Source organism: Cavia porcellus, unplaced genomic scaffold (genome assembly GCF_034190915.1).
Source record: "Cavia porcellus strain 051 isolate PalLab524CR breed Dunkin Hartley unplaced genomic scaffold, mCavPor4.1 scaffold_6, whole genome shotgun sequence".
NCBI classification, from domain to species: domain Eukaryota; kingdom Metazoa; phylum Chordata; class Mammalia; order Rodentia; family Caviidae; genus Cavia; species Cavia porcellus.
In genome coordinates, this window is record NW_026947489.1 from 49,690,198 (window position 1) to 49,704,656 (window position 14,459).

The 14,459-nt window shown below is 40.9% G+C and overlaps 1 gene segment (V, D, J or C); it reads left to right on the plus strand.

Annotated features, from left to right (window-relative positions):
* Positions 1–8,117: 8,117 nt before the first annotated feature.
* On the plus strand, positions 8,118–8,904 carry LOC101788486 (T cell receptor beta variable 7-9-like). The segment is given in 2 exon segments: positions 8,118–8,310; positions 8,405–8,904. Coding segments are annotated over 2 exon segments (549 nt in total).
* Positions 8,905–14,459: the final 5,555 nt, after the last annotated feature.

Below are 14,459 nucleotides of genomic sequence, written 5' to 3' on the forward strand. Positions count from 1 at the left end.
GTTTTAAGATAAAGTTCTATAATAACAGTGTAGTGACCTTAGTAACATCACAGAGGTTGGATTTGTATACTTGAAGGAAAGTAAATTGAGGTTTGAGAAAGATCAAGAAGACAAAACTGAGAAGGGTTGGTTGAAAATAGAGATGGAGGTGCCAGTTTGCCTAAGATGGTGTTCTATGCAACGCCATCTCTATTATCCTTCCAAAATCCTCAGTAGTAGTAGTAGTAGTAGTAGTAGTAGTAGTAGTAGTAAGGTAGTATTAGTAGTAGTAGTTTCCAAAACTATAGAACAAAGCCTTGTAGATATTGCATCATGTGGAAGCCAGGCTCTGTAGGGGATATCACCAGATAACCAGGTGCCTGAAGTGAGAAGCATGGAGTTGATTATGAAATCTTTCTTGTCTTATGGCTGCAATATGGTCTTCTAGTGGAACATTCAGGTGCTTTCCAAAATTAAGAAGGCATGTCAGCTCTAACACTATGTAGACAAGGTATGGCCAACTTTCCCAAGATCCGTTCTGCTTTCCATATATATCATTCTTCTGCTGACCACCCAGAGCCAAGTCCCTGCTGTGCCTACACAGCCCTTCCCAATCTTTCCTAGAACTCGGCAAGCTTTGCATTCTGTCTTTCTGCATGTGCCTTTTCCAGGCATGGAAGGATCTCCCTTTCCCACTCCCAACACACACTGCTTGTCTGGCTCCCAGCTGCCTCTCTCCTCATTTTTACTCTGTCATTCCCAGATCTGGACAGTATTGCTCTACTGATTACATGTTCTTAGGAAAAATCATGTATATAGTTGACACAGGTTAATACTCTCTTATGTAGATTCCTGGAATAATATTCCCCACTGTTTTCCTTCTGTAAGGGATTCACCTTTCCAGAAATGTAGTAGACTATCATTATTAGTCATCTCAATTTCCCATCCATACCACAGTTCCAATGAAGTGAGAAGCTGTGTTTCCATAGTCATGGTTGATTACCAAGGCTCAAAGTGTCCTAATTTTTTAGGAAACTAAAAAATTAGTCTGGAATAAACAAGTATCATAGCAATATTGACCTAACTTGTGATCTTGTCACAGTGAAATTCCTCAGCACATCTATGCTTTTCCACAACCCCAGCTTCAAGTACTTAACTGAACTGGAAACATTATCAAGGCTCCCCAGAAATTAATTTAAAAACTGAAGAAAAATAGTTTTGTTCAATAACATGGTTGTAACACTCTTGGCAATCAGAATAGTTTATAAATGAAAACTGCAACTTAAATGAAGAAAAATTAATATGGCTCATCATTTTCAAAAGTTTCAGTCCAAAGTTGACTGGTTCCAAGGCAGGAAACACATGGTAGAAAGACTTGACAGGGGAAAACTGCTTGCCCATTGGAATCCAGCTACCAGAGAAAGAATGGAGATGCCAAAGACAAGGATACACAATTCAGGCTGATTTTACCAGCCTCTTTAAACCATGCCCGAACTCTGAATATGTGAGATATTTGGGGGATATTTAGGTCTAAACTATAGCAGATTGTTTATTCCCAGATATGGAAATCTGGAAATAAATATGTAAAAATCTAAAAACAGTATTTATAAAGCTTACTACCAAAAATTGTTAATAATTAATTAAAAATACGAAAACATATGGGTCTAATGAAGAGGAGCTCTGGAATGCAGTGTTTCCAGGATGGACCATCTTGCAGATGCCCCATTATTTATTTTTATGACCCGTGTTATTCTGACTCACCATGAATTTACCATAGTAAATTCAATAATATAGAATTTGTTTTCTTTCAATATGTAATATGCTTTTGTACAAATTCGTATTGTATTCTCTAAGATTTTCCAATTCCAAACATGGATTTGAAAAATCAGTCCTAACTTGTCCAGTTGGCAATGCGTAACAATGAGTGTATGTGTGCAGGGATGAGGGGTTCAGGATCCCTTTTTAGGTTAAGTCAATCATGAGCACAATGCTCCAAAGGTTGGATTCAAGGAGAGTGTGGGTCATCACTGTCCAATTGGGAGCTCTGTGGCTTCACAGTGTTTTAGGGACCCTGTGTGTGTGTGTGTGTGTGTGTGTGTGTGTGTGTGTGTGTGTGCCTGTGTAGTGATTTGGGAATTATCCAAGAGAGTAGGGCTGAAAAGAATGCCTTGTTGCTTGCTTGGATCAGCCAAGCAAGCCAATGCCTTGTTGGCTTGAATTTACTGGGTGGAACCTGGACATGTCGAGATAAATATAGACTTATTGTCTGGGGAAGGTGAGGGTGGGTCTCAGTGTGCTGAAGAAGGAAGATTCTCTGCTCCTGTATAGGCAGAGAATGGTTCATTAGCTGGGGATACAAGATTGTGTAAAATCAGTGTCTGGTTATAAGAGAAGTACAGTTAGCATGAAGACAAGTTGTGTGGGAAAAGTGCTTGCCCTGAACCAAAGTCAGTTCATTTTTTCCATTACTGTGCCTTTTCTGTAAAGTAATCTCTCTCTCTCTCTCTCTCTCTCTCTCTCTCTCTCTCTCTCTCTCTCTCTCTCTCTCTCTTTTTATGTTAAGCTATATCCTGAGATCTAGCTTGGTCAAAGTGCTGCATATCTACAGATGCTCTCTGAAGCTGGGGTTGCTAAGACTGCAGTTCTGTATGCTCTCATCCATTCAGTGGGGAGCTCAATCTCTGTCCATGCTCTCCTCTTGCTCTCAAATCTCCTTGCTGATTTTGACCCTTAGCTGCTACTGGCTTTTCTGTCTGCACTGAGACTCATGGAGCATCTACTCACTTTTATCTATGTATTATTTAAACTCTATATAGTTAGGTCCTGACAGGTTCTTCAAGGAGACTGCCCTGGCTGTCAGAGAAGAGAGTGGGTCCTACACTTCAATTCAGGTCTTACACACTGGCTTGCTGTCCTGAACCCTGTGGTATTAGCCCCTTCGGTGGCACTATTTAACATAAACTGTACACTGCAGGAGACTTTGTGTCCACCCTTGGAGCATCTCATGTCCCTGATGGTGTGCAGCTTCCTGTTTTCATGGAGTACCCTTGAGTCTGTGGGTGCAGCACTGGCTGTGATGTCTCCAGATCTCTTCCTTTGCTTTGTTAACAACCAGTGGCCCAACTGGGACAGACCTCAGACCTGTGAGACTGTACCATCAACTTAATCCTCCACTGCTTGGTGATCTTTGGTCTCCCGTGAGCATGTGAGTCTTGGGAGTGCCTACAATTTCCAATTTGCCTTTCCCTACGGGTGCTTGCAATCCTTCATCTCATTCTCTTTTTGGTGTCTGTCTCCACAGACACATGGCACCGGGGTAGCAAACTCCAAGCCACAAGATCACTGAGATTGTCCAGCCTTTGACTCAGAGGTGTAATCCCATTTCTGGTAACCTGTACATTTATTGTTACAACAGACTGCAGAAAATGGAATGGAGTTCATCATTTATCTTTATACAAGGAATACAGAGAGCAGACAGACTTTTTCAAGGATCAATTCTCAGCAGAGAAGTCAGAGAGTCATACTCCTTTGTGAAGATCCTGCTCTTGCAGCTGGGAGAATCAGCTATGTATTTCCGTGCCAGCAGTGCAGCCACAGCCTCACACAGACATTTCCTGTCCTTACAAATACTCAGTACCTTCTCCTCTCCCCAGACTCTGAGTAGCCCTTCCTTCCTATGGAGGAAGAGATGTGTAGCTGTGTAGTGAATATTTATAGTAGGGGCAGAAAATTAACACTATGCATTAGGATGAGTCAGTAGAACCAAGGACAACTCAACTCAATTAGGTCTTGACTCTGATGTTGGCTGACTTCAGTTTCTTGGGCTGTGGCCCTCTTTCTCCTGGATGCACAGTCTCAGGAGCACACACAGGATGTTCTTATGTTCTACATTCTCCTTTATGTAATTACTTAGCTGTAATATCAAGTCTTTTACAGATGCTATGAAATAAATCAGTACTTCACAGGCATCATTGTTGAGACAATCAAGGAAGTACTAGTTTCTGGCCAGGTGACAGGATTGGCCTAGGGTACTGCAAATCAGTCCAGGGTTCTTCGTGCAATTTAAATAGAATTCAGTAATTGGTAGTAGCACCTCTTTTGGCACGTCGGAAATTGAATCCCAGTGCATCTCAGTCCTTAGTGTTAAAGCTCTTCACTTGAGGTGACCAAGTGTCACAGATGGACTCTATCACTGCCAGATGTAGCCACTAGTTACTATTGGTCAACATTGGCTCCTCCTGCCATTGCCAGATGGTACCACCAGCCAATGCTGGTTGTCCCCATGCTGTCTCTGCTGATGTTCTCTCCTGATTTCTATGGACACTCCCTGGAGTTCTTCAGGGTTTCAGGGCTTCAGGGCTTCAGGGCTTCAGGGCTGGCAGCCTCTAATATTTGCCCTTGTACCTCTTTTCTGACTCAACCACTTGTCCTAAAGTATTTAGAGACAAAAATCCTAAGCATATTTTCAAGACCTTCTAAGGCTATACTGCTGACAACTGAATCACAAATAAATTTGTGGGACCACCAGAGGAAGGTTTTGTCTGAAAAAGTTATGTGATATGGAACATTGGGTTCCAATGTAAGAAGTGTGTAAAGAGTGCAACTTACATAGGAGCAACAGGCTTGTGACTGGATCAAATTTCAGTCCACTGATTGGTCATATCTGAATTCTACTGTGTGGTTCAAAGTCAGTCCCAGTGCTTTGGACCCAGCTAACATGAACCAGTTCCTTTAAAGAGAGAGAAAGACACAGAGAGACCAAAAGAGACAGAGACACAGAGAGACCCAGAGAGACACAGAGATGGAAGAGAGTGACAAGGGAGAAAAAGAAAGATAGAGAAAGAAAAAAGAAAAAATGAAGAAAAGAAGAAAGAAAGGAAGAATCCTAGAGTCTGAGGGTGCAGTAGGAAAGAGAAATAGTGTTACATTGACAGAAAGTACAAAGTTTTCCATCAATAGAAGGAGGAAAATTAAGCCTGAGTAGGCCATGTGTTACTTCAGTCAGTTCCCTACAAAAGCACTTTGTCCAACAGTGTACCACAAATGGTACACTGAAAAAGGAGGATTCTATAAAGTAAGAGCCCTTCTTCTCTGGACAGGAAATTTTGTTTTAAGAAAATATTGTATAATAATAGTTTAGTGTGTGTGGAAACATCATAGAGGTTGCTGTTGTATAGTTGGAGGAGAGTGAATTGAGATTTGAGGAAGATCAAGAAGAGAAAACTGAGAAGAGATGGCTGAAAATAGAGATAGAGTTGCCAGGTGGCCTAAGGTGGTGTTCAATGCAACACAGGCTCTCTTCTTCTTTCAAAACACTCAGTACCCCAAAACTATAGAGCAAAGCCTTGTAGACATTGGCATCAACTGGCAGCCAGTCTTCATAGAGGACACCTCCAGATAACCAGGTGCCTGAAGTGAGAAGCCTGGAGTTGATTATGAAATCTTATTTCTTCACATCAGTCTGCAGTGTTGCCTCCTCAGGGAACAGTCAGGTGCTCTCCAAACACAGAGGAAAGAAAGTCATCCGAACCATATTTAGGCAAGATTTGCCAACTTTCCCAAGATCCATTTTGTCTTCTAAGGATATTATTCCAATGAGCACCCAGATTCAATTCCCTGCTATGCCTACACAGCCCTTCCCAGTCTCTCCTAGAACTCAGCCAGCTTTGCATTCTGTCTTACTGTACTTGCCCTTTCCAGGCATATAAGGATCTCCCTTTCTCCACTCCCAACACACACTGTTTGTCTGGCTCACAGCTCTCTTTCTCCTCATTGTTACTCTGTCATTTGCAGCTCTGGCCGGTATTGCTCTATTAACTACACATTCATAATAAAACTGTATACAATTGATAAATGTTAATAATCACTTTTATGGCGTCCTGGAATAATATTCATCACTGGTTTCCTTTTGTAAGGGATTCCTCTCTCCTGAGTTGTAATGGACAATCATTATTAATCATCTCAATATTCCATTCGTGACACATTTCCAATATGGTGAGAAATTATATTTTGTAGTCATGGTTGATTACCAAAGTTGGAAGGTCTCTTAATTATGTCTAATGCTAGGGTATACAAAAATAAAATATTATAGCAATATTCCCCCATGCTTTTAGTCCCGTCACAATGAAATACCTCAACGCAGGTATGATTTTCAACAACTTTGTTTTTAGGGAATTAATGGAACTGGAACCTTTAGGAAGGCTCCCCATAAATTAATTGAAAAACGGAAGAAAATATATTTATGCACAATAACAGGTTCCCAACAATCTTGGCAATTAGAAGACATTGTGTATGGTGCCCAAAACTTAAAGGAGGAGAAATTTATTTGCCTCACAATTTCGGGGGAGGTTCAGTCCAAAGATGGCTGGTTCCACGGCAGGAAACGTGGTAGAAAGAGTAGAAAGAGAAAAACTGCTTGCCCTGGGGAATTCAGGAAGCAGAGAAAGGAGGGAGAACCAGATACAAGGATATACTTTTTAGCCTGAATTCACTAGCTTCTTTTACTCACACCCCGCCTCTAAACACATGAGATTTGGGGGGACATTTAGACCTAACCCATACCAGATTGTTTATTCCTTGCTAAAAACATCTGGAAATAAACATGTCAAATATAGAAACAATCTTTATAAAGCACACTATCTAAAATTTGATAATAATTAAATATAAAATATGTAGATATGTGTTTCTTGGAGAGGAGCTCTGGAATGCAGTGTTCCCAGGATGGACCATCTTGCAGATGCCTCATTGTTTATCTTTATGACCCCTGTTATTCTGACTTACCATGAATTTAACATACTAAATTTAATGGTATAGAATTTGTTTTCTTTTACTATGTAGTGTGGTTTTGTATAAATTTGTCTTTTTTTTTTTTTCCTCTAAAATTTTCAAAGGTGGCATTCAAAGAGACTGTGGGTCATTGGCCACTTGGGAGCGCTGTGGTATCAGTTTTTCAGGGAACACTCTGTGTGTGTATGTGTGTGTGTGTGTGTGTGTGTGTGTGTGTGTGCGCGCGTGCACGTGTGTGTGTATGTGTGTGTTTCTGTGTGTGTGTGTGTGTGCGTGCGCGCACGTGTGTGTGTATGTGTGTGTTTCTGTGTGTGTGTGTGTGTGTGTGTATGTGTGTGTTTTTTTGTGTGTGTGTATGTGTGTGTATATGTGTGTGTGTTTCTGTGTGTGTGTGTGGGGGGGGAACTAGCCAGGAGAGCAGGACTGGAAAGAATGCCAGGCTGCCTGCTTGGATCAGAAAGGTAACTTCAATTTACCTAATGGGACCTGGACAAGTGGAGGTAAACACAGACTCATGCTGGGAAGGTGAAGGTCTCGTGGGTCTCAGTGTGCTCAAGAAGGAAGATTCTCTGCTCCTGCGTAGGCAGTAGATGATAAAGCAGCTAGGTATTAGGGGAAGATGGAAAATCAGTGTCTGGTTAGAGCAGAAGTACTGTTAGTATGAAAGCAAGGTGTGTGGGAAGGGTGTTTGTCCTGACCCAAGGTGAGCCCATTTTTTACATTATAGTGGCTTTGCTGTTATGTAATCTCTCTCTCTCTCTCTCTCTCTCTCTCTCTCTCTCTCTCTCTCTCTCTCTCTCTCTCTCTCCATTTAACAGTAGTCTCTGAGCTCGAGCCTTGATCAAATTCCACCCCTGTACAAATGCCCATTTTGAACCTAGGGATGCTAATAATGTGGCTCTGTCTGCTCCCTTTCATTCAATGGGGAGCTCACTCTGTCCATGCTCCCCTCTTAGCTCTCAACTGTCCCTGGATATTTTTAGCCTGGCTTATCTTTCCTCAATGATGTTTGTGGGTTCATTCACCGCTGTTTATTTCTGTAATATTCAAATTCTAAATATTCAGGCACTGAGAGCCACTGCAAGGAGATTTTGCACTGGCCATCAGAGAAAAGAGTGTGCTTTTCAGTGGGACTCCTTGTTAATAAGACAACGACAAACTACATTCATTTTTCTGCAGTCTGTCAGTACCAGTAGATATACTGGTGCCCAGAAATGGGGTCTTCCATTCAGGTCTAATACACTGGCTTGCTGTCCTGAAGACTGTGGTATGAGGGAGGCCCTGTAGGTGGCCCAATTTAACAGAAGGCACACATTGCAGTACACTCTGGCTCCAACCATGGGCCATCTGAAGTCCATGATAGTGTTTACGCTCCTGTCTTCACAGTGCTCCCCTGAGTTTGTGGGTGCAGCACAGGCTGTGACATCACCAGATCCTTTGCACTGCTAACAATCAGAGTGACAACTGGGACAGACTCAGACCTGTGAGTCCCTACCATGGACAGTATCCTCTCCTGCTGGATGATCTTTGGGCTGCTGGGGGCAGGTGAGTCCTGGGAGCGCCTACAGTTTCCCATTCTGCCTTCCCTAGGGGTGCTTCCAATCCTTCACCTCTTTCTTTTTGTTGTCTGCCTCCACAGGACACATGGCACGAGAGGTCAAGCAAACTCCCAGACACAAGATCACTGAGATGGGACAGGCTGTGACTCTGAGATGTGACCCCATTTCTGGTCAGCAGTACATCTATTGGTACCGACAGACTGCAGACAAGGGAATGGAGTTTATGGCTTACCTTGTTGACAAGACCCCCACGGATAAGGCAGACTTTTTCAGGGATAGATTCTCAGCAGAGAAACCAGAAGGATCATACTCCAATCTGAAGATTGATCCTGTGCAGCTGGGAGACTCGGCCATGTACCTCTGTGCCAGCAGTGAAGCCACAGCCTCACACAGACATTTCCTGTCCCTACAAAAATTCAGTACCTCCCCCTCTCCTCAGGCTCTGAGCAACCCTTCCTTCCTTTGCAAACAGGAATGTGTGGCTGGTGCAGTGGTTGCTTCCAGTAGGGCCAGAGAAAGAATCTTACTCATCAGAATAGTCAGTAGAAACCAGGATAGCTCAAGCAATGGTATTTGGTAAATGGTCAAAGAATGTGGCTATGGACCCACGGATGGGAAAAATGTGGCCAGTGGAGGGTCTTTGTATGGCTACATAATGAACTCTAAATCCTTTCTGTGTATCTGATTGTGTTTTTTCTATTAGCAAAACATACCTTTCATCTTTGACTGAAACAGGCCTTCTATAGAGAAACAGGCCTTTCGTGAGGCTGATAAAGGCCTTCATTGTTTCAGAAAATGTCAAATCTAAACATCATATGAGGGTGCGGAAAGAAGAAAAATTTGCAACAGTCCATAGCTGAAGCAAAATCTCTGGATGACTATTCAAATAGGAATGCGAGGGAAGCTTGTTTAGGTACTCTGTTGCTCATGGGAGTTTGGGCACCCACTGTAGATGCAGGCTGGCAAGAGGATGAAAGTCAAACCCATAATGGGAATGAACTGTCCACACTCTAGGTGATGTGTGGAAAGAACCCGATTTTTTGGCTACAATACTTTCACAGTTGGCAACAGCTGAGTCATGAAATATGGGGAAAGCTCTGGATTTCCCAATAATAAAACTTGTGAATCACAAGTACTGAGATGGAAAACTAAATGAGAAATTCTGTGCTAGGCTGGTTGAATACATCCAGTTGTTACCTATCTATTTATCCATTCACTCTTTCATTCACTTATTCTATATATAAAAATCATCTTCCTAAGGTATTAAATATATGTCTGTTTCTATGTAAAAACACTGTGGGATTCAGGCAAAAAAAAAAAAAAACCCTACAGGACCATGTGTGTTGCAGGAGCCAGTATCACCCAGTCAAATTTCATGTTCTAAAGTCACTTCACGTTCTAAAGTCACCAGCTTTTTCAAAGTATTGCCACCAGGACAGAAAGAAATATGGGGATGTACATTCTCATATTTGAGGGTGAGCCTACAATTTATCATTCAAAGTGGCAGACATCTGAGGGCAAAGGTGGTGCTGTTGGTTACACATGGGCAACAGATATAGAGTGGAACAGCTTATATTTTACAAATGTCCCAGCCATGGAGCCCTTGGACTTCCCCTCAGAGTCCTGGGTAGGAAGAAACTTCCACTCTGTGTTGCCTCTGATACTAACTGACTGCAGGTTCCTGGTCTGTGGCCCTCTTCCCTCTGGATGCATGGTCTCAGGAGCACACAGGATATACCTGGCTGAGGCTTGGGAGAACCCCTGCTCTAAGTCTCTAGCTTATCTTCCCAGAGGGTTTCCTTTATCATCTCTTAGAAGGGTGACTGGAGCCAGCTGCAAAGGACCATAGAGGGAGGACACATGTAAGGTTTTGCTCTATAATAACAGGCTTCTAAATTAGAGTCTGCCTTGCTAGGATTACTTCCAACTTAAGTTAATGCAGGTGCCTACATAAGTAACTTAAGTTCCTAAATTAGGCCATGACCCAGTTGTAGACCCTTTGAAATGGGGCCCAATTTGCTTGCTGATAGCATTTGAAGGACAATATTTGCAAGTCTTTGATAAAGATATTCCTAAATCTTAAAACTGACAAGAATGTTATCTAGCCCTTTTCATCTCTCTCTCTCTGTCTTTTCTTTTCTTTTCTTTTTTTCTTTTCTTTTTGTCTTTTGAGACAGGGTTTGACTATGCAGTTCAGGCTGTCCTTAAACTCATTTCGTAGCCCATTCTGGTCTTGAACGTGCAATAATCCTCCTTCCTTAGCCTCACCAGTGCTGGGGTTACAGACTTACACTACCACGCCAAGTCAACAAATGAAAAGGATATAATACTAGTGATGACAGTGTTTATAAGAATAATACAAAGGATCAAGTGCAGGACAGAATATAATTAATTTCATGATATCTGTATCAAGTTTAGGAGCATCCCTAAAGTTCACAGAGGAAAGCAGGAAAAACTAGGTAAAAGAATCAATGTGCATATAGAAAGGCATACATGGAAACGGATAAGGGATATGGAAAAATGTTCTTCACATCATTATTCATTAGAGAAATACAAAATGACACCCCAATAGGAAAGCACATTTACACAAATAAAGACAATGGCAGGTAAGGAGAACATTTTTTAAAAACAATATTAATATTACACACAAGGAAAGCGAAAACCCAAACATACTGTATCTATGTACATAAAAATTTGCATGCGTAATTGATCAAAAATATTTCAACACAGAAAACTATGATCCCAGGTAACATCAGGGTAAAAACCATCAAATTTATCAACTTGAAAATTTTGGGAAAAATACCACTAGTCCTAGACAAACTCCTTCAGAAAGTATGTCAGGAAAGCCTACTACCCAATTTATTTTATGAAGCTAGCACTTAGCAAAATCAAACACGTTATAAGAAAGTAGGGTTACAGAGCAACACAACCTATAAGCACAGATAAAGAAGTCCAAAACAATCAAGACAAATAAAATTAACAGTACAGTATAAAAATTAAAACCTAGTGACTAGATAGGTCTTGTACCATAAATGCACACATTTGAAAAACAATGATTTCACCATATTCATGAACTAAAAATTACATAAACATTTTGATAGAAAACAAAAATATTTGGCAAAATTAAACTTTCTGGTAAAAATTCTTAACTTCTTGAAATAAAAGCAAATATTCTCAACGTGATCAAGGGCAGCTCTGAAATACCCCAGGAAATATCATTCTTAATTGTGGAGAACTGAGTGTCGTTCATCAAGACTGGAAACAAGTCAGGGTGGTTCAGCCACATCCCTTCCATTAAACACTTTTGGGGAGATCGTAACCCATGCAATAATACCAGAAATTAAATCAAAAACACACAGATGGCAAACAAAGTTAGTAAATAAACTTTGTTCAGATATAACACCACCATGCAGTTAGAAAATTCTAAGGAATGTATGAAACACTTACAAAAAAGAGATAAGTGACTCTAGCAAAGCTTTAGAAATCAAGTTAAACTGTATTTCTAGGTCAGACCAATAGTACTGTAATTTGTAGTTAAAAGGTCATTATAAACCACATCAACAAATATATTAATTACCAAAAGATAAATTTAAGTAAATACATGCAATGGTTATTGATTGGAAGGCAATAGAATACGGAAGGTGTTTTAACTACATCTTGGTTGGGGTGGTGTTACTAGAGCATCCTCATTTGTCAAAATACAAACAATTGAACACAGTAATATGTATTTAATGTATGTCATAAAAGTCTTTCCAGAAAAGAGAGCTAACAATGATTAATATTTTATTCATTCTTCTAAGTAGTGCTCTAAAATTAATTAGTGAAATACACTGCATGATATCAAGTATTCACTACTCTCTTGCCACAAAAGATTCCATTTTCACAATTATCCAAGTTATATTCAGTGTAGAACCTAACACACTAGCAATCCCAAGAGGCCCAGGTTTGTGAAAACTCGGATTGCCTTACACTCCTGAGGGCAAAGAGCTGCCCACTGCTCCTGAATCACTTCACCCCTCACACTGAACTCAGCATTGAGTGACTCTTGATTATTAACAGGTGCAAGGTGCAGCTTCCTCTGGGACTCAGCTGGTTTCTCAGCTGCCTGAGAAGCTGGCCTGTCTGCTGCTCCCGGATCAGGATTCAAGGAAGGCTAGGTTACAATGGTCACACTAAACAATGGCCAGTGCTTTGGTTTGACTTCTGCCTGTCTAACCTTGTAATCAGGTTCCTGCCCAGGTGCTTAGCCCTTGCTGGTTCCACATGAAGCAGGAATGAATCTGCGCCAGGCCAACCTCACAGTAATTTCCATGAGCCATCTTTGTCTGTGGGGTTGGCAGTCTTTTCTCTCAGTTCCTCCTTCACTGCAGCAAAATAGCTGTGTCCAGAGGTATAAAGATACCTGAAAATAACACAACTTGCTTAATACATTTTAACAGTATCTATCCTTTTCTCATGTGTTTTTTGGTTTTTTTTTTTTTTTCCATCATCCTTTGTGGCCTGGGATATAGCTCAGTATTACACACCTAATTGGCAAGCACAAGATCCTCAATTCAACTCCTGGTAAAAAAAAGAATAAAAAACAAAATCAACATCCTTGGTGCTCGGTGATTAGCTCCATGTCTATGTTGATAAATATTATGTGTTTTCATTTCAAGTGAGCCTCTGTCAAATTGCAGTCAGAGCACATTGCATGGAACCTGACTCTAAGTGAGTTAGAAGGGTTTATGTCATAGCTGTGATAGTTAACTGTTGTGTCAACTTGAGTTAGAAACCCCGAAATGCTTGCATTGTATACTTCTGACTGTGGCTAGGCTAAATAGATTTACTGAAGACAGAAGACCCACCCTGGCTGTCAGTGGCACCAATCCACAGGCCTGTATGATGAATGGAATAAGAAGGGTAACAAAGGAAGCCTGGCTTCTGTTTCTTCACAGGATGTAGCCTTTGCCTCCACTTTGGACATATTCTCTCCTTTCTTCCAGTGCAGATTCCTAAGCCTGGCATGGCAGACCCTGTAGCCTTCCAGTGCACTGAATTTCACCTGGATCCTTTGAAACTCCAGGGAGCAGACAGCCCTTTTGCCCTTCCACACCTGACTCTTCAGGCAGCCATTGTAAGCCTAACTCTTAACTCCACGTACAGACATATGATCATCTGTCTATTGGGAGATATATATGTATGTGATTATCATGGCACATGAAGATAATTTGCCCCACAGTTCTGGGTAAGATGGTCACACACCAGATGTGGTGTTCATGAATGGAAGCACAATTTTGCAGAAAGCTTCTGTTGGCAAATTGATTTGTTTGTCAACAGAAGCATTTGTGAACCAAGGCATACCATACACACATCGGTGAGCGCGCGCGCGCGCACACACACACACACACACACACACACACACACACACACACCCACAGATATGTATGAATTATATTACATCTGACTGGTTAGCACTGAGTGATACAAGCTAATTTAATAAAAACCTCTAATACACACTCTGTGTCACTTAATCCTTACTTATAGTAGACGTTCTTGAAACTAGAACTTTGCTTTTCTAACATCAAGTCACTGTGAAAAAATGTTTAATCTTTAGTACTATCAATGGTCCCTCATGAATTCCCATAAGTATAGAGACCAACGTTTTGACTAATTTGAGATTAAAAGTAAGATATTTAAGAAACATAACAATAAAAGTAAAAGGGGATATCACCCTGAATTAGTACAATAATATAAAAAATTCAAAATATAACACTCTTAAGGCCCATAATATTGACTAGTATAAAAATCAAAAGGAAACAGAAAATAATAAGTGCTGATGAACGTGTGAAGAAATTGGAGTATCGGCATTGCTGGAGGAAATTAAGAGAGCTCCCATTCTCTGTTAAAGCATTATGACAACTTCTTAAAAGTTAAACATAGAATTACTGTATAATGTTGCAAATTTCCTTCTGGATATACAAATGAAAATACTGAAAACAAGCACTAGTATACATATTCACAGCAGTGCTACTTCCAGTTGCCAAAATGTAGAAACAAACTGCCCACCAACACAACTGAGTAGTTCTTAAAAATGTAATGTAACCTTGGATTAATTGTGCCCACCTATAATCCCACACTTCACTAGGATGAGGG